At 40.2% G+C, this 21,499-nt stretch overlaps 1 protein-coding gene across 1 annotated transcript in view; it reads left to right on the top strand.

Annotated features, from left to right (window-relative positions):
• Positions 1-13,061, top strand: part of LOC308668115 (interleukin-18 receptor 1-like) — a 36,669-nt gene extending 23,608 nt beyond the window's left edge. The window contains 4 exon segments of the mRNA XM_081327773.1: positions 698-760; positions 1,921-2,068; positions 3,150-3,283; positions 12,980-13,061. Coding sequence (XP_081183899.1) covers positions 698-760; positions 1,921-2,068; positions 3,150-3,283; positions 12,980-13,032 — 398 coding nt within the window. The 3' untranslated portion in view covers positions 13,033-13,061.
• The last annotated feature ends 8,438 nt before the right edge of the window (positions 13,062-21,499 follow it).

The raw sequence follows: 21,499 nt of genomic DNA, 5'->3' as shown, positions 1-21,499 counted from the left end.
TTTCTGGTGGCCAATTGATTTATTTATTTCTGCCTCACTTACGAAATCTCAGAAAAGGGATCTCCCATTTGAATACTCATCCTTAGCATGGTTTGTGGAAAACTGTCTTTATATTGACTGGAGTATTTGCCTCAGCTTCCCTCAAGCTGACAATCATTGTTTTCAAGGCAAAAGGAGAATGATGGTTTGGCAGCTTAGCTGGTAATCTATATGGTAATTGTAATGTGTTATCACAAGGGTCTCCAAACTTGGCAATTTTGAGACTTGTGGACTTTAACTCCTAGAATTCCGTAGCCAACATGGCTGGCTGAGGAATTCTGGGAGTTGAAGCCTACAAGTCTTAAATTTGCTTGGAGACCTCTGTGCTATCACATAATTAAAAATATAGAGGGGAGCACTTCCCTGTGTCTTCTTTCCTTTTGTATGGAGTAGATGTGAGGATATTAAAATAGTGTTGTGGTATATCTTAAGTCCAATTAATTTAAAAACTGTCTTCAAGGGCCAATATAAGAATTTTGTAATTATTGGTAAGAAGCTTGAAGTAAAGAATTGAGACATCCCATGTTAGCAAATGAATGGCTAGGGATCTTAAAATATTTGATGTGTTTCATTATCTTAATATTGGAGGTAATTACACAAAATAATATTTTTCACTGAGCACATCAGAGAATGTTTAATATTCTTTTCTCTTCTTAAGGTACTGAAGAAAATGTCCCAAAGCTAATTGGATCCGCTTATAATGTTTTCAAAACTGAAATAGGTACTTCTCTTTATTATTAATCTGTGATGATATTTGACTATATTATCAACAAGTGGGCCTTTTCAAAAGCTGGCTGTATATATTGCCTTTAAAATATCATAGATTTTTCTGTTCTTGGGCTAGAACAGGAGTCCCCAACCCCTGGTCCATGGACCAGTACCGGGCCATGGCATGCCAGCAACCGGTTCACACAAACAAACAAAGCCTTGTCCGTGGGATGCAGGCAGCACACAAAAACACATCCCCTCCAGTCCACAGAAAAATCTCTCTCCACATAACCGGGCCCTGGTGCCCAAAATGTTGGGGACCTCTGGGCTAGAATGATATTACTATATTATATTACTAAATACAAACCAAGTAATGGTATTTCTCAGTTTATATTTAATTCCAGCATCTATTCCTCAGACTCCACACTCCTTCTAGAAGAGTAGAGTAAGAAGAGAGCATTTAGAAACAACTGGTTGGAATGCCTTTGAAAGAATTGTAAAGAGAAATAATTAATGATATTTTAATTTAAAGAATTAGTTATTTTTCTTGTCAAAGAACATGCCTGTATCCACTGCCAATTTTTAAAACAACTGGTTTCTGAGATTTCAGGTCATCCAGGAGCTTTAGCTTTCTAACAGTTTTATAGTTCTGTTGACCATAGCATGTAAACTATTTTTTTAACCATATTCATGTTTAAGGTGTAATGTGCAGGATAGTGGTATACAACAATTTATAGCTACTCTATTGTAGTTGTACTATGAGAAAATATTTTTCTGAAATTTTATAAAACTTAATGTACCTCAATACCCTTCAGTACCTTCCCTCTTTTAGAATAAAAGAGTCAAATAGAAGAAACAGTGGTATCAAAACATTGTTGGCAAGTCCTATGGTACATAGATTCATAACTAATGATTATAGAAATAGAATTATAAAATTTTCAGTTTGAAGTTCTGGTGAGGTGAATATTTTTTTAAATTTCCAATTTCTTATTTGTTGTTATTTGTAGTTGTTAAATTATATTAAAATATATAACCAAGTCAGGAATTCTAGCAGGTAGGAAATATGCATCAAAGCAAGGCTGTTAATGATTTCAAATTTACTTCTGAAGAGGATTAAAAGGGAGAATATTTCTTTCATTAAAATTATTAATTTTAAATAAATATTTCTGTTAGGTAAAGAGGAAATCCTCAATTGCACAGCGTTTTTAGGTTATTCAAAATTTGTTGAAGTCCAGTATGACCTTTATTGGATTGTGCATGATGATGTTATAGAAATATGTCAGAATAATAATTCCCCGTGTCAAAAGGAGGAACACAAATAGTAAGTACTATTCATAACCAAACATTATGTACTTACAATATGTTGTTACACTTGTTTGATAATTAGACATGCAGGCAGTTCCTTGACTTAGGATCACAATTGAGCCCAAAATTTTTGTTGGTGAGACATTTGTCAAGTGAGTGTTGCCCCATTTTGTGATCTTTCTTGCAAGAATTGTTAAGTGAATCACTACAGTTGTTAAGTTAGTAACACAATAATTAAGTGAATCTGGCTTCCCCATTGACTTTGCTTGTCAGAGGTTTGCAAAAGGTGATCACATGACACTGACTTTTTCAGTGCCATTATTACTTCTAATGGTCACTACATGAACTGTGGTAAGTTGAGGACTACTTGTATTTTAATTTTCTTTGGTAATTCTTGCAATGTGATCTACGATGACTCAGATCCAGTATAATCAAATGGCATATTTTGCACTATAAAAATAATTAATAGTCCTATTCTTTGGAGAGGAAATTACAACTCTTTCTTCATTTTTGCCAAATGAAAATTCCATAACATAGGAATGTGGCTTTATGGACAGATGAAATTGTTTCCATTATATTCATTCATAAAATATAAACCAGCCATTTTTAATAGATGGGAATAATATAGTTATTTAAACTAATCTTTCTATTCTTCAATTCCCTGACAACTTTCTTCAAATACTTTGCAAATATATTGGAATTGCAATATCTGGAGTGCATGCTATGGAAGTAGTAAACAGATATGGAACTTTAAATTGTCAGTAGTACAGCTTTCAAAGAGAAAGGTACTGTATAAAGAAAACAATTTAAGCCCTGATTTAAGGTATATATATTTCCAAGATTAACAAACTGGTCAACAGAAAAACTGTCCTTCACATAATTGGGAACTTCCAAAATCCTTCCAGATATATCAAATGCCTGAAAAAGAGAGCAGGAACCATACTGCCTTTTATGACTGAAGACCAAATCAATTAATTGCATTCAATAAACTCTCTTCTTCAGTTTATTTAAAAGTAAAATTCCTTGAATTCTTTGAGGTTTTCTCCAGAGTAAATTCTAATAGGATTGTTATTGTATAATTTCCCCTTTCTTAACAGTAATGAAAATGGGAAAAAATATGTTATGAGACAACTTTGGTTTAAACGTGTGAAAGAAGAGAACATCAATTGTTCATACAAATGCATCTTTTCTGAAAATGGTTTTGAAAAGCAAACATTTATATTGCAAAAAGGTATTGTACAATTTAATCTAGTATAAAAATTTATTTATGTAAATACAGGCGTCTACATACAGTATGACCCAGAAGTGGTACTAAGTTTAAATTGATATGGGGAAAAATAAACTATAAAGACTAAAAATAATTCTTAGAAAGTGGGCAGATAATTTTGGATGTAGCTGATAATAGAACTTGAAAATTATGCAAGGCTAATTACTGGTTGAATTCTATTTTAATCTAAATTTGAGTTTTTGTAGCTGTAATTGTTTCAGAGATAGCAACTTAATGCCCATTAATATCAAACATTTATGGTATCTCTAGATAATAGTCTCATACACTCAGACCCATCTTCTATTGAAATAAAAACATATATTTTTTAAAATGGCCATAATATTTTGGAATTGTCATTTATGAATTATTTTAATAAGTTGAGCATTCAGATTTCTTAAAAAATGGGAAAGACATCCATATTATTGTACAAAATAATATGATTTTCCTTGGCACTAAAAAGACCAGCATCTTTGGTTAATACCGTATTTTCCGGCGTATAAGACGACTTTTTAACCCCTGAAAATCTTCTCAAAAGTTGGGGGGTCGTCTTATACGCCGGAAAAAAAACAAATCAGTCGAGCGTCCCCATTCTTGCAAAGCCGGGCCGCCCCGCGCAACTGAGCTAACTCCGGTGCGGCTCCGGGACACGGCTGGGCGGGAGCGTCAGGCGGCTCTCCCCACGCGAAGGCGGCACTGCTCGTTGGCTCTTGGCCCGAGGGGAGGGCCTCGCGCCCGCCGGACTCACCTGTCACCAGCACCGCTCTCCCCCCCTGCGGGGATGCGCTTCCGCCGGTCGGTGCTGTCGGAGACGAGCCAGCCTGGTGGCCGGGATCGGAGCTGCACGCCGGACTAAGAGGCCGTTTCGTGAGGCGAGAGGGCGGCGGGAGGGGGGAAGGAGGAGGAGGAGTCCCCAGACGTGGCAGCTCTTCCCGCCGCCCGTGGAGCGAGGTCGGTGTCCTCATCAGCCGCCTTTGCCTTGGCCAGAGGGATGCAGGGTGGGCACTTTAAGAGGCAGGCAGGCGCGGCGTCCCAGGAGGGGCGTGGGCACGGCAGTCGCTCTCCCGGTTTGGCAAGTTTCCCGGCGGGTGACCAAAGAGCAGCCTCTGCCGGCGCTTACTCCAATGCGCTGCAACTAGGAGTGCGAGCCGCCGAGGACGGGAGAAGCAGAGCCAGCAGGCAGCCGCCGTGAGCGCGGCACTGAGGGGCAGCGGCAAAACGGCCAGCAGCCCCACGCGCAGCAGCAGCCGCCGGCTCAGCAACAGGTCCGAGCGCAGGAGCCGCACTGCCAGGCTGCCCAGGAAAAGCAGCCACCAAGAGGCTGCACACCCAGTCCAGCTCCATGAGGGTGGGAAGCCGGCCGGGAGGAGGGACCGGGAGCCCGGGCCGAGCACGCCTCGGCCGACAGTGAGAGGGAAGCGCACGAGTTCTAAAAAAGAGGCTGCGGGCGGAGCTGCCCCACCCTGCGCCCAATGGGAGAAGTTCAAGGCCTGGGGGGGAAGCAGAAGGGGCGCCGGCCGTGGCGGGGTGGCGGCTGCCCTCCGGCGCTGCCTGCCACCTGGGAAACGCTGCACCTCGGGGGCTGGCAGAAGCGCGGGAGCAGCGGGAGGGCCGGCGGGGCCAGTCGGGCCTTCGCCTCCTCTGCGACGGGCAGGGCATGTAAGTATTTTCCGGCGTATAAGACAAAACCTTCAAAATCTTCTTAAAAGTAGGGGGTCGTCTTATACGCCGGGTCGTCTTATACGCCGGAAAATACGGTAGAAAGAGGGTTCATTGAGCCAGCCAAGCATAAAGTGGCTGCTCTGGTCTCTTTAGAGAGAAGAAGGATGGCTCTTTACATTTGTGCATGGACTATCTCCTATTGAACACATTCAGTGAAAGCAACCTATACCCCTTACCCCTTATCACACCTCTCAAAAGGAATTTTTTTTACTAAACTAGATCTAAGGGAAGCATATTACCGTGTTAGAATTAAGGAAGGAGATGAATGGAAAACCACATTTAATTGCCCAATGGGGTGCTACCAATTCAAAGTTTTGCCATTTGGATTACAAGAGGGCCCTGCAGTATTTATGCAATTAATCAACGAAGTACTAAGGAAGCACCTATTGAAGTGGTTTATCTAGACAACATCTTTATCTTCACCGAAACAAAAGAGGAACATGTCAACCTGGTCAAAGTGGTTTTAAAGAAACTGCGAGCTGCTCGCCTATATGCCAAATTATTGAAATGCGAATTCCACCAGGAGAGAATAGACTACCTGGATTATCGCATATCCCCATAGGGCACTAAAATGGACCCAGAGAAGGTTAGAGCAGTATTAGAATGGGCACCACCTCGCACAAGAAAGCAACTGCAAAGTTTCCTGGGCTTTGCAAACTTTTACTGCCAATTCATCCCCTCATTTGCCCAGACAGCAATGCCTCTCACAAACTTATTAAAAATGAAGGGATTATCTTCAGTAAAGCCTAGCCAGCCACTAAAATGGACAATGGGATGCCAAGCGACATTTGAGAGATTAAAGAGACTCTTTTCTGCAGCACCTATTCTGAAACACCCAGACATGGATAAGGCCTTTATAATACAGGCAGATGCAAGCGATGTGGCATTGGGAGCTGTACTGTTACAAGAAAACGATGAAGGGATATTGCAACCCTGCACATATACATCCAAGAAACTCACTGAAATGGAACAGCGCTGGCCCACGTGGGAGAAAGAGGCATACGGGATACGCTGGTCATTATTTATGTGGAGTCAGTTCCTTGAAAGGAATAAAATCCCTTTTCAGGTGTGGACAGACCACAAAAATCTGGAAGCATTGAAAACACCCAAGAAACTCAACCCCAAGCAAGCCTGCTGGTCCCAAAATTTTCACCAATTCCGCTTTACGCTCAAGCATTTGCCAGGGGGAAAGAACTTCCTAGCAGATGCCCCACTATAACAGCACACGAGCCACCAATTCTAAACCACTTATGGCAGAATCACAACTGGCAGTGCCAGTAACTACCAGAGCACAAGCTAAATTAAAACCGCAGCTGGATAGCCAAACCGGAATTGAATTCCGGAAAGCTTTGGAAAAGGATGAATGGTTCCAGAAAAATAGACACATGTGCACAATGAAGGACAGACTACCTTGGGTGGGGGAAAAGTTATATATACCGGCCACCCAAAGGATCAATTTCATGCAGTTGTGCTTTGATACAAAATCAGCAGGGCATTTTGGATTTGTAAAAACATTACACTGTTGAAGGAAAAGTCTTCATCATGGTTTCGTCCAAGCCGGGAATAAACAACATGACAACTACTATAGAAAGAAGGTTGCAGTTTATTGAAGAGGAGAGCCAGACAGGAAGATGGCTCTGGAAGAAAAAGAAGAGTGAGCACATGTAGGGAGTGGGTTTTTGTTTGGAGTTTTTTCCTGTTCCTGTTTGAGGCTTTGTGTTTCCTGTGTCATGTATTCTGACCTGTGTCCCTTTGGCATATATGGGTTAATCCTATTATGTCCTGTCTTAGAGTTTGGGTGGGGTATGTAGATTTTAGGTCTTCTTAATATTATAGCTTCAAGTTTACTGAATGGTTTACATCTGCATTTCTATAGAGCTGGTTTCTGCTTGGGGGAGGGAGACCTGGGGCTATTAAGAAAAACTGGGCATGCTTTTCTGCCTCTTTAAGATCCTTTGAGGAAATATATTTTCTGCCCTTTTAATATTTCTTTCTCTGGAGGGGGGTCTGACCTCCCACAGATCTGCCCTTTGTGCCATAATAGTGTGGGTGACACACTTTTACTGTCAGAAGAATAAAATTGATCTGGTCAGGGAGACTTGGTAAACAAGCTTTACACTGTTAAGCCAAAAGAAGAAGACACTAATAGAGGCAACAGAAACAGATCCCTGCAGTGGCTCCCAAAAGGGGAGCTTCCAACCCATAAAGGTCTAAAAGGGCAAACATTTTGTTGTGTGGAAAAGAAATTTATAGTGTCCAATATTCTGTGCCAATCACTTTCAAATGTTGGATGTCACTTTGAGCTTCCAGTCAGGTTTGCACATTCCTACCAAAATTCTTCACAGCCATAGTTTGCCTCAGTACATAACCACTGGCTGCCCATTTTCAAGGGTTGTTTTCTGCCTTACCTCTTAGTTCAGTGCATCCAGGTTTGTAATGTCCAATTGAGGTTAGCCAGTATACAAGCCAGGCTATTAATTTTTTCTTAAATTGCATATAATGAGCCCTAGGACTCCCAATATGAGTCCACCAGTACAAGATATTCAGGGCTTAGGTTTGAAGATCTCTAGTCAGGGCATATGAATTGCAAATCACCTGAGGGGCCTGGTTCCCTCCCCCTTAGAATTTGCAGGAAGTTGTACATGCAAAGCTTTGGCACCACAGAGCAAAAAGCAGCCTGGTGAACTTTACTGAAGGTAGGTGGAGGGATACTCAGTGTGACTGTGAATGGTGTGTGTGTTTGTGCAGCTACTAATACAAAATAAGCAATACAACCATCCTGGTTAAATTTTCCCTCCCACCAGACAGAAGTCCAAGGTGTTCAGTACTTGCTGTGCCAACTATTCCCAAATTCCATCTCTCCATAAATACATTCAACTGGCTTATTACAATACAAATGGGGCAAGAAAGAAAACCTTACAATGAGTTTCCACCCTCCCCCATAGTCTTCCTAATATTTATTTATTTATTTATTTATTTTAATTCCATTTATATCCCGCCCTTCTCCGAAGACTCAGGGCGGCTTACAAGCTTCTTCTGAGGCTTCACGTAGGGATCAGTGGCTCCAGGACTCTTTCCTTCTGCAGCTTTCAAAGGCATCTGGGGGAATGGTAGGACTTGGGAAGATCTGTTCCACTCTGATTGGATGGTGGCTTTTTAGTGGATGGCTGGATTCAAAACCCAATTCTGTGGCTCAAATGGATGGAGGCAGCGTCTGGGTCAGTGTGCTCTGCTTCCAAAGGTTGAGGGGGGGAGTCATGTATGCAGGGCTGAAAGACAGAACAATATCTCTTCCCCCCTTTCTGGAGAGGCAGACAAAGGCAGGAGAGGCAGACAAAGGCATGGAGAACAGAGGATAAGAAAAGGAGAAGTAGAATGGGGGAAGGGGGTAGCTTGCAGGCAGAGTTTGAAAAGGCATTAATACTGCAGTGGTTAAAGAAACAGGCAGACAAACTGAGGACATCCCAGATGAGGATGAAAGAAAGGCTGGATTCTGGTAAGAGAACATACATGAAAGGTTTAACTTCTGAACTTGAACATTTACAACATGTTAGGACTTAAGGACTTGCAAATTGAAAAATGCTGGTCAAGTTTCAGGAAAAGGATAGACAGATAAAACCCATTACAACACATACAGTAAATGCAAGAGTGAAACTTTTCCAGCAGATGAACTTAAAACATTCCCTCCTGGTAACTTTGGGCTGTTCTTAAGAGTACACAGAGAAAGGAAGAAGAAAAAAACAAATTTTTCTTCACTGTTTGTTGGCTAGAGTGAGGAAATTTTTCTTTTAATGGCTTATTTTAAGCAGAATTTCTAGCAAAATTTTAGAAATTATTTTCTCTTTGGATTAGAGACAGTTAATAGTCACATTTACCTCACACACAAAGACTTTGACACACATATACACACAAAGACAAGGAAAGGAACAGAAAAGGGAAACAGGTCTTAGTTTTACACCTAGTCATTCCCACCATAAATCTCAGTTAACTCAAATTAGGGAAGGCACAAATCTTAAACATACCACATGGTTGCAGAGAAAGAGAGAATCACTATTATTTTCCCTTTAAGTATATTTAGTCAAATTGGTTCCCCAGCAAAACCCTGAGCAAAGCCCGTTCTTCACAAATTTGTCTTGCTTCCTTTTTCATACCATCCAGGACAAGCACTCGCCTCTTATCCCACACCTCAAGCAAATCTCCAATAGGTGACCTAATTCCCATCCTCAAACTACAGCTAACCATGTTCCCCTTCCGATGTGGGGTTCAATTGGCTTAGTCAGGTCCCTAGCAGTACTTCCCAGCCACTCTTAGTGACACTATCCCTGCTGCCCTGTCTGTCAGTTTTTGGGCACTAAAAAAAATTGCCCAGGAGGACTTCGCTTCCCTAATGTAGTATGGGCCCCTCCTACCTAGGGAACTCCCCACCATCACTTTGCAGACCAAAAGGGGTCTGAGGAGGACCTGCCGCAACAGGTACATGGCCTCCTTCTACCACCCTGCCTTCAGTTTTCAGACTCGGGAGGACCTGTGCTTTGTACACTAGTATAAGCCACTCCTACAGATGAGCTTTGCTTACAGGGCCTTACCAGCTGGTTGCCAAAACCAATTCTTTCACTCATTCCATTCCATTTTCACACAGCCTCTCCCTTTTCCCTAACAAAAGTTCCTGCGCTCTGGCCAAACCCCCATGCTTTCCAGGGTCTGCCACTTGAACAGACCAGAGGGAGCAAAATCCAACTGTGATTGGGAAAAGGATTTTCTCACTCTCACACACAGCCATACTCACATTTCCTTTGCTCCCCTGGGCTTTAAAGTTAAAATTTAGAGGTACTCACCTTCACATTCTTTCCAAAGCAGCCCTTGAGCTCAAACCCAAAACTCCCTTTAGTACCCTGGCTCCACATGGGCAGGGTCTGGGAAACCCATCCACAGACACAAGAGGTCTGCTGCTGGCAAAATGGGGCATAAAAGTCTCAGTCCATTGGAGAGGTTAGCTTGGAGTCCCATCTGGCGTGCTAAATTGTTGAAGGAAAAGTCTTAATCATGGTTCTGTCCAAGCTGGGAATAAACAACATGACAACTACTTTAGAAAGAAGGTTGCAGTTTATTGAAGAGGAGAGCCAGACAGGAAGATGGCTCTGGAAGAAAAGAGTGAGCACATGTAGGGAGTGGGTTTTTGTTTGGAGTTTTTTCCTGTTCCTGTTTGAGGCTTTGTATTTCCTGTGTCATGTATTCTGACCTGTGTCCCTTTGGCATATATTGGTTAATCCTATTATGTCCTGTCTTAGAGTTTGGGTGGGGTATGTAGGTTTTAGGTCTTTGTCTTCTTAATCTTCTAGCTTCAAGTTTTCTGAATGGTTTACATCTGCATTTCTATAGAGGTGGTTTCTGCTTGGGGGAGGGAGACCTGGGGCTATTAAGAAAAACTGGGCATGCTTTTCTGCCTCTTTAAGATCCTTTGAGAAAATATATTTTTCTGCCCTTTTAATATTTCTACCTCTGGAGAGCTGACTTCCCACAACTCTATGCATATAAGAACAGTAAGCCAAATTTTGATGTAATACAAATCCATGTATTCAAGAAATTCTTCCCAATGTTAATTAAATTAATTGAAATATTTGTTTTTAAATTTTGAAGTGTTTAAGTTGTGAAGCTGAAGCATAATCACACAATTTAGTCAGCTATTCTTCTGTTGAGGGTATCCAGTGACCTTCCTAATAAAAAAGCACGTAATATTCTTGCAGCAATTAGCATATATAAGGCTAATGCAGTATGTTTAATAAAGTTTAATAAGAATGTTACTGATTGAAAGGGGAATTCAAGTTTTAAAAGATATTTCATTTTGATATATTTTCCAGAATTGTTGAACTTTACAGCATTGCCACCATCAAAATATGAAAAATGGATCTGGCTTGCTTATTTCTAGCAATTTTTAGAAAATGAATTGTTCATGGCGAAGATGCAACATATTTTCATATATGGTGGACCTGCAAAAAGGTTAAGGCTTTTTGGATAAAAATTTGGTGGAATATGCAGAAGATCTTCAAGCAAAGGATAAAGTTTTGTCCGCAATTGTTTTTGTTGGGCATAATTACAGATGATACTGTTGTGGACACTAAGTTGATGTTGAATTTAATTACAGCAGCAAGACTTTTAATAGGTCAATATTGGAAGAAGGAGGAACTGCCGACTATAGAAGAATGGACTCTAAAGGTCTCTGACCTGGCGGAAATGGCAAAGATCTCGGCTTACTTGAAAGATCATTCGCAAGAACGTTATATTATGGAGTGGAAAAAATGGATCGATTATATCCAGAACAAATATGGGACTAAAAAGTTTCATTTAGCATTTGAATAAGTTTTCCTTTCTTTTTTTCTTTTCTTTTTCTTTTTATATGTAATATTAATATTGCTTGTAGTTATCTTATATGAGCTAGAGGGCGATAGAATTAATAGTTTATTGTTGTTAGCATATGGATGTTTATGATTGTTTTTTGTTTTTATACCTTGTATTTAGCTCTGGGAAGTCGGGGGGGGAGGGGGGAATGGGGGGGAGGGACAGGGAGGGTTAGGTAGGGGTGGGGGGAGGGGGGATTGTTAAAGATAAAATGAACTGTAAAACTTTTCAATAAAAAAAAAGAAAATGAATTGTTCACTTTAGCAACCAGAAATGCTATCTTTGAATCTCCCTTTTTACGGATTAGGATATAGACAGACTTTTTCCAGTCTTTAGGCCAGGCTGCTTTTTCCCATATCTATTGGCAGAGGACTGACATGCGTTTTCCATGCCAGTATTTTTTAATGAGCTTTGTGTGAAATTTTGTCTACCCATACCCGTGTGGCTTTTTTTATTTACCAGATGTTAATAGTCCATTCCTCCTCAAGCGTCTTCTCTCAAAATATACATCAGTATGTTTCAGTTTCTAGCCAGGCTGAAAAGAAAGCAGTGGCAAACCATTGTTGTAAGACTGCCAAAAAAACTTGCATAGGTGCAGTCAGCTTGAGGGTATAATTACCTGTTTAGGCCAGGTGTTTTTACCTGTTCCTTATCTTATTCACGTTATAATGGTCTTAGAGCTTTAACTGCCTTTTCTTCTATAGCTTTAAATTGTATAGTCATCTGCACCTGAGACCTAGTCCATTTCCCTGTCCCATTGTTAGTAGAATAGTTTCCTTAATATATTGGTAGTCCTCATTTACTGACTACAATTCTATAATTGTATCTGTAAAGGGTTTCAGTATAGTATTTCTATCTTTCTTTAACCTCATTTATTTTTATCAGACCTCTTCCAGTATTATCCTTGAATATGTCTACTTTAATCACAAATTTTTTGTAATTTCTTTGATCCTAAATGGATCAAAGGCGAGTATGTTCCTCTTTTGTCTTTATGGCATTGTTAGAACCCTTCTTCTGTATGAAACTGGTTTGAATCAATTTAGAACAGGGGTGTCAAACTACCGGCCCACAGGTCAGACGCGTCACGTGGAAGCCGCGCCCACCCCATTGCCAGCAATGGCAAAACTCTCGATACACCACGCAATGTCATGTGACGCCGCAAGTTTGACATGGCTGATTTAGAAGGTGAAATAATTCTTGGCAAAGAAAACAAAAAGAGAGAGTGGATTTAGTCTGTTTAATTCCTGAATAAAAAGTTGCTGCTGTTTGCCATCAGTGTATTTCCAGTAATTTTTTATTACATGTTCTCTAAGGCTCGCTTTTAGAGTTAACATGCTTTTAATATGAAATATTCTTCATATTATTTTTTATCTTGATTATTCCGTTCATCAATGAAATCTGCTTTAAACAGAATCTTTATTCAATTACAAAAGAGCTGATTGTTAGTAATTTAAAGATAATAGTGGAATAATATCAGCTGGAAATCACATAAAGATATCTTTATACTTTTTCAAATAGAAATTATTTGTTTTAACTCTCTTCAAGGTTCTGGTAATGGTTTTCAAAGCCCTACATGGCATGGGTCCGGAGTACCTTAGGGATCACCTGCTGCCGGCGTCAACTTCCCTCCGCCCTGTGCGCTCCCACAGAGAGGGCCTCCTCAGGGTGCCACCGGTCAGAGAATGTCGTCTGGTGGCCCCCAGGGGGAGGTCCTTCTCTGTGAGCACCCCGGATTTATGGAATCATTTGCCGGTTGAGCTCCGGATTGCGCCCGACCTTCGCTCCTTCCGACGCGATCTGAAGACTTATTTGATCGAACAAGCCGGCCTGGCCTGATGGGGGATGGGTTTAGGTTTTACTGCTATTTTAAATGTATTTTAATCTACTGTTTTAACTTGGGCATCTTGTTTAATTCTTTTTTAGTTTTTGTATTCCTGTACTTTTATATGTTTGCCCTGTTCACCGCCCTGAGTCCTTCGGGAGAAGGGCGGTATACAAATAAAATTATTATTATTATTATTATTATTATTATTATTATTATTATTATTATTATTATTATTATTATTATTATTATTATTATTATTATTATTATTATTATTATTTATTAATTGAGAAGAAATAGCTTTCAGAATCTGAAACAAATGCTGAGCTTGTCTTTCAGTCAGAATTCACAATCAGATCCTGCTGATAATAGCTGTGGTTGAAATGATTCCAAAAGATAGTACTCTATTTAATATAAAAATATAACTGTAATGGTCCTTGCAATGATTATTCTGTGTAGGTTGGCTATTTTTTTTAAAGAACAACTTTCCCTGGAATAATAGTGCTTTTGAAATGTTACACATCTTAGCTTCAAGATGTATAGACACCAATTCACAAAATTCTTAGCAAGGTCTAGGTCAGCTGGGAATTCTAGAAATAGAAGTCTGTGGGGTGCCTAGATTGAGAAGGTTTGCTGTAATACATAATTGTCCTATGTCACACATGACAATATCTGGCAGATATCACATCAGTTTGCCAAGACAGCACACAAAGGACTTCTAAAAATGTTGCCAACTTCAGGGACTTGTCCATGAGATCACCAGGAGTGATGACTGACTTGAAGAAAACAGAAAGGTAGAGATATATATTCTTATTCCAGAATATTATTTTATTGCCCTGCAGACTGCTTAACATCTGGCTTTCCTAGTCGGAGTGGCAGTGGAGGGGCAGAGCCAAGATGGTGGAGAGGCAGCAAAGGCTGTAAAGAGCTCCTCCAAAAGTAAAAGTTTTATTTTACTTTATTTTTATTTTAACTTTTTAACCTCTTTTAATATTGTATTTTAACCTACCCCTTTTAAACTTTTTAAACCCATTTTTAACCATTTAACCTTTTAAACCATAGTTTTAAACTTTTTAAAAAAAAACCTGTTTTAACAAACCTGAATGAGGAAAAGAAGGAAGAGACAGCACTCTGCAGCAGAAAGTATATCCAAGCCTTTGAAGCAGCAGAAAATGGAGGATTATATTGCAAACAGACAGTCTGCTCCAGTAAGTAACTCATTCTCAGGCACCTTATCAGATAAGTTTGATTTGTGTGACTCATTGGAATGGGACTTACAAACCGAACTGGAGAGCGGACAGCGTGTGGAGTTGTCCTCCTCCCTCTCGGAGAATGGCTCCCCTCCTTGGAATCCTGCAACAGCCTTTTTTACACAGGAGGGAGATGTAGCAAATTTGAAGGGGGAAAATGTGACAGACTTCCTCTCTAGACAATGTTTGCTTACAGCTCAAACTGTAAACTCAATGTATGATCTCTTGTCAATTGTCATAAATAAGGTTGACTGCCTGAAAGAATCTTTTGCAAAGTTTGTTAGGAGCCACCCAAATACTGTAGGAGGACTTGGGAGGATAACCATGGACAGACATGGGATGGCTAACTCAGAAAATGAAAGTAGAGAAGGACCTTGTTCTCCTCCCAAAAATTTGAACACCTACAGAGAAAACACTCAATCAGGCAAAGGTCTAAGAGATGACCAATATAACTACAGTCTGCAAACTAACCAGGTTACTTTGCAAATTTATGACAAGAGAGTAAATAGAGGGCGTTGGAGCAATAGAAAAGCTATTAGGCTGTCCCTGAGCCAGCTGCTCCGCTGTGAATTCACTCTGATAGATCTACTACATGGAGAGTGGCTGCCAGCAAGAACACAATGTATGAGAATTCTCCTATTGTTCAAGCAGCCCACAATTCCCTCCATGCTCTTCAGAATGAAACCCTTTCTGAGCATTTTCTCAATATTTCCAATAAGGGTCTTTTGTTCAGAAAAAGTGTGCCCACTCCTGAAACAGCGTCATCAAGAGGGAACTGTCGCTTTAAATCTAGGCTGCAACAGCCCTCACACTACTAAGCCTGAGGCTGCTGCAACTGAACTGACCCTGAGAAAGCAAAGAAGCAATATACGAACTGTGTTACCCACAGCTGCAGGAACTGCTGAGGATGTGCCAGAGGAAATGTTGATTGACCTATTCAGCGCATTGCCAGAACCTGAGCAAGTTAATATCATTCAAAGATTGGATGACCTAAAAGAGGCACTGACAACAACTCAATCTACAGCAAAGCCTCTATTTAATTTGGCTACACTAACCACGCAACCTTGTGACAAGATACTTAATCAACAATCTGCCTTTACCTCAACAGTAAAAAAAGATGTTGTCACACAGGCTGAGAGTGGAGTAACTGCACTGACTGACCCAGCCTCTGAGAAACAACTGAAAGACAAAGGGCTTCATCACACAGTGCCCTCTAAGCTGACAAACAATAAGGACATAATCCATTTTACATCCTCATTTGATTTAGAAGTTCCCACAACATCTTTCCACAAGATGAACCCTCAGCCATGCCCCTCCAAAAATGGACATAAATCTACATTTATAGACTTAAGCCAGAGTACCTGCCCATTGGAAAAAGGATCATTCTTGGAGCAAGAGCGGAGGCACGCTGGCAGCCGAGATGTAGAGCAACAGCAAGTTCTGCAACCCATGAGGAGAAATATCGAACCTCACAACAACTGTGTTTATATGGGAAGCTTAGATGATAATGACCCAGCTCCAATGTCAAGCTGACATCTGGCATTTCTACCATCTAGCCAATCAACCAAGTCAGACCACCTTGCCTCTGAGAACCCCATACAGTTGATGACCTGGAACATAGCTGGCTGGAAAGGGATGGTTGATAGTGGACTAATGAGCTTTCTCTCTAGATTTGACGTAATACCCTTTCAAGAAACCTGGCTAACCGAAGTGGATGAACCAGTACAATTGCCAGGCTTTCAGGGATGGGCCTCCCCAGCCCTAAAAACAAAGAACAAAGGGAGACCCTCTGGTGGGCTATGCATTCTTATAAAGCAAGAGTTGCAATGGCAGGGAGAGAAATTATATAACGAAGATAAGTATCCGTACTTTCTAGCTGTCAAATTTTAATATGACCAGTTTGAGTTAATATTGGTAAATGTGTACATTCCTCCAAGCACATCCCAGCACTATAATTTGGAATATTGGATGGGCTTGGAAGTTATCTTAGAAGATATATCTATACTGTACCCTCAGTCCATAGTGGTATTATTAGGAGATCTGAACGTTAGACTGGGTCCCTCTCTGTATGAGCTTGCCCAGAAGAAGGGAATCCCAGGGGAGTTCTTTGATAACCATCCTCAGTGGCTCTCGAGAGACTGTAAAAGTAATGCCGCTGGCCTGCTCCTAGTCTCCTTAATTTTTAAGGGTAATCTCCAAATTTTGGGAGGTAAGGACAAGAATTATACATACCCTTATACATACCACTCAGCCAATTCAAGTAGTGTACTGGATCTCTTTTGTGTGTCTAGAGATAAGGCTGACCTCTTCTCAGAGGTCACAGTACACCTTAGCGACAATAGCGACCATCAGCCTGTAAGTGTGACATTGCGAGGCTGCTCAGATTTAAGACCATATAACATGGCTGACAGATGGCTCACCAAAAAGGTAGAGGTGACCCAAAATAAAAGGTTAATTTGGCCCAAAGTTGATACTAAGGCAATATTAGAATGCCTTAAAAGAGAGAATGCTACTAAGTGAGCTAGAACAATACAGTCATCTACTACTGACTGGATGTCAGCCTTCAATGCATTCTCCAATCTTTGTAACATACTGAAGAAACACCTAATAGCTAAACCTACTACAAAAAGAGCCCAAGTGGGTAGACCTCGCTGGTTTGATCCTGATTGCCAGCGACAGAAAAAGAAATTGAAGGCAGCCATGAGGCTTGCCCAGAGGAATCCTGCTGCCCATATACAAGCTAAGATGCTGCACACAAGAAGGGAATATAAAAAAACTATAACATTAAAGAAAAAACGTTTTGCCATTTCAATCTGGTCAGAACTTGAGTTGGCTGCCAGAAGTCATAATTCAGTATTATTTTGGCACTCTGTAGCAGGTATCCTGAAGGAATGGAGATTTGCATTTGACATACCAATCTCTGCTGCAGACTGGGAGAATTATTATCAGTGCTTGTTTGCCCCCACCGAACCGGTAAAGAAATTATTTTTAAACAGTGATTTGGTAAATCCTAGAACTCTCCCCCCTTGGCCACCAGTCTCAGAAAAGGAGATACAGTCCATCATTAAAAGCTTAAAGAGCAATAAAGCCCCAGGCGAGGATTTTTTACCAGCAGAATTATTTAAGAAATTTCCCAACTGGTGGGGCCCTGTATTAGCAGGTCTTTTTACACACATAAATAACACCTGCCATATACCAGATGCGTGGAAGATGGCAATAGTTGTCCCCATATATAAAAAAGAGAATAAAAAGGATCCTAGTAATTATAGGCCTATCAGCCTGATTGACATTGTAGCAAAAATATATGCTAGGTACCTTTTGAACAGAATTGAAATCTGGGTAGAGGAAAACAATATCCTCACAGAAGAACAAGCAGGTTTTAGACAAAACAGATCTACTATTGATAACTGCTTTGTCTTGAACCATCTAATTGCCAAATATGCCTATAAGAGGAGACCCCTGTTTGCTGCTTTTATAGACCTTACAGCAGCATTTGATATGGTAAATAGAGACGTACTATGGAGTAAATTGACATCTCTTAAAATAGAACCCAGACTCCTGGCCTTGATTAAAGCCCTTTACACAAGTACCTGTTTGAGGGTGCGGTATGGGGTTAATGGGGCCCTGACTAACAGGATTCACACAAATAAAGGGATAAGGCAAGGGTGTATCCTGGCCCCATTATTATTTAATTTATACATCAATGACTTGCCAGGGTTAATGAAGGATACCATGGTACACATGCCGATGATCCTAAACACTTACTGTAACAGCTTGCTTTATGCTGATGATATGATTTTATTATAATACTCAAAAGTAGGATTACGTAGGCTATTAAGAAGATTCAGCTCTTATTGCCAGGATAACTCCCTAATCATTAGCAAATCCAAATCGAAAATAATGGTGTTTGGAAGAAACCATCAGAGACATAAGTGGCAATTAGATGGTGAACCAATTGAGCAGGTTAATACCTTTGTATATTTGGGAGTAACTTTTTCCAAGACTGGATCTTGGGCCTGCCATCATCAACGGAGTACATTTAGAGCAAAACCCTGTTTGAACTTATTGTTCAAACTAAAGAACCATAGTTACCCAGGGTCCCTAGCTCCATTACTCAAGGTTTATAAGGCTAAGGTTACGACAATGCTCTTGTATGGAGCAGAAATTTGGGGTCTTTATTCAACCACAGTTTTAGAACAAACACAGTCCCAGCATCTGAGATGTATTTTGGGTGTAGATCCAAGAACATCTGCTGCAGCAGTTAGAGCTGAATTGGGAATTCATACAATTCAGGCATTATCTAAAATTAGAGCTTATAACTACTGGTGCAAAGTTAATGAAATGGAGACTGATAGACTCCCCAAATTATGCCTACTAGAACAAATAAAACTACAATCACAAATCTCCTGGATCACCAAACTAACAAATTTTGTAAGAAGCTGTGGCCTTCCTGTTTCTTGCGTAACAGGAGAACAATCTAAAAAAAGAGTTGCCCAAAGAATTAAGGATATAGAAGCACAAACTGATATAGCTATCCTTAGTAAGGTGGGTAACTTGAAATGGCTGAGTAAATACAAATGTACTTTTCAAGTGGACAGTTATTTGAAGTTACAACTCCCAAAACATCTTAGGGAGATATTTACGAGAGCGAGATTCGAACAGCTTGATACAATGGTCAGATATGGGAGATTTCATGCTATACCGTACAATGAGAGTCTTTGCATTTGCGGAGCGGCAGAGGTAGAGGACCTGGCTCACATCCTATTTGACTGTTGTCTGTATAAGAGGGTGAGAGACAGGTATCTTGGTCTATATACCAAACGAATGACCCATTGGGATCCCCATATCAAAATAACTTATCTTATGTCCGGTCAGAACTTGAAAATAACATTTAACGTAGCACAGTATTTAAACAAAATGATCCGGTTAAGATCTGCATATGTGGGACTGATTGGGGTAGATTGCAAGGGCGACTCTGAAATATTATGTTATCATATTTTATCTATATCTTAAATTTGTATTTTATTACTATTTCATCTTAAATTGTATTTTATTTTAATTCCATTTTAAATTGTATTTTATCAAATTCCATTTTGGATTGCTTTTATCAAGTTTTGGTGACGGTTTGTTGCTGGAACTTTGCACTTTGATATGGCCCAAGGGCTAATCAATAAAGTTGTTGTTATTTAAGTACATTCTCTTTTCGATTTCAATAAGACGATCAAAACTCCCTTCTTCTTGAGTCTTATTCTGGCTTTTTTCCTTTGCCAAATCATCTTCCATGTCCTTGTTTTTAGGTCATCGAACCAGTCTCCTTGTAATATCATGTATATTAAATGATATTGGCAAAACCATCTGGTCACCATTTTTTTGAGAGGACTTGTAGATCTAGTGGGTTGTGTCTTTATTCTTCCATATTGATGTGGTTGTTCTGAATTGTTTATCTTCTCATCCAACTATTCTTTTTCTAAATCCTCTAAATTCTGAGTTGTATAAGAAACCTTTTCCAAGTTGTCGATGTCTTTTCTGGATATTCAAATATCAATATTCTGTCATAGTATTTGAATGTTTCATTTTTTCTATTGTATTTTGTATAGATGGTTCTTTAGTTGCAGTCAAAGTGTGGGCTTTCATATCTGGGCTGTCTTCTTGTTCCTTCCCATAGCCTCTTAGTATTTCATTGCTTGTGGTAAGAGTTTGAATTAATATTTTAAATGTAGAGAGAATTTGTTGATCTTCATCCATGAGGAGATTTTGTTCCTGGTCTTCTTCCATATTGGTATTTTAGACTATTTTACACTTAGAAAATCCAAAAGGGAGAAAAAGTGTTTTTTTTTCTGGATAGGGAACACAGCTTTTCACAGCTGTTGTTTCAAAATTCTCAAGGTTATGTATCTTATCTATTTCCCTGGGCAATCAGCCAGGCCCCTTTTAAAGTTTCGCTTTGAGTCCCAAAGTTATTTTAATCTTTTCAGTTTTTCTTTTTTCTTTTATAAGAAAAAACCCAGATTTCCAACAGAAGTAGACAATGAAAAATAAAAAGTAAAAGATCTTTCAGTCCACATGCTTTGAGAAGTGAAGTTCCAATTGGGATTCAGTTACTTTTTCAATGTTTAAAACGCCCCTAGGTATTTAGTCGCTGCTCTTTCTGGAAGGAGGGCTAAAGTCCCCCTTTTCTCACCGCAGGGGGGAGAATGTTTAGCAGCTTAGGGAGGTACAGAAAATAATTAGGGTGTAAAAGAGGTAGATCTCACCCAGTCTCTTCCGCGCTGCTTTAAGAGTTGCCTGGTGGAAAATGTGACTTCAGCTGTTTACAGCCTAGGGATGAGCCACAATGGCTGGTCCTTACGTCTGTTGGTTTGGAGGGATCGCCAGGTCTAATGGGAGAGTTGCAGCTCTCCCGCAATCCAGCAAGCGCCCCTCCTTGCTGGTCACCTCAGGGCAACTTTTGGCCCTTTTCAGGGCCCCCCAATGATGCAAAATTGGACGGGGGAGAGAGAGCAAGTCTCCCAGCTGTCCATAGCGGCTGCATGGCAAACCGGAAATTTAATCTGATCCTCCAGCCCTTTACATCCATGTGAAACAAAGCCCTTTTCCTGTTGTTTCAATGCTCTTTATGTCCTGGATAATAAAGAGTATGATTTATTCCAAAATTATTTAGCTTTATCCCACTTTCATTTCATCACTTGCAACTTGCTTCAGGTTCTCAAAAGTGACCTATAGCTATGCAAAGGAACATACGTACCTTCTCCAGCCAAAGAACAATTCAAAAAAATCTATAGTGCTATACATTATATTTCTCCAGACCTTAACTGTACCTGTCTACCTTTGAACAAAGAAAGAGAAGCAGAAACAGAGTATCACATTCTCTACTAGAAGTACTAGCATCTTCTTTCCACAAAGAAAAAGGTTGATCTCTTTTTATATACATACAGTATAAAACCCCTATGCCTCCACTATTCACTTTATCTTACAAAAAAGACATAGGGCAGC

This window comes from Vipera berus (assembly GCF_964194415.1).
Source record: "Vipera berus genome assembly, chromosome: 4".
Lineage (NCBI taxonomy): Eukaryota > Metazoa > Chordata > Lepidosauria > Squamata > Viperidae > Vipera > Vipera berus.
Note: the sequence above shows the minus strand (reverse complement) of the source record. Positions and strands in the feature narration are given on the sequence as shown.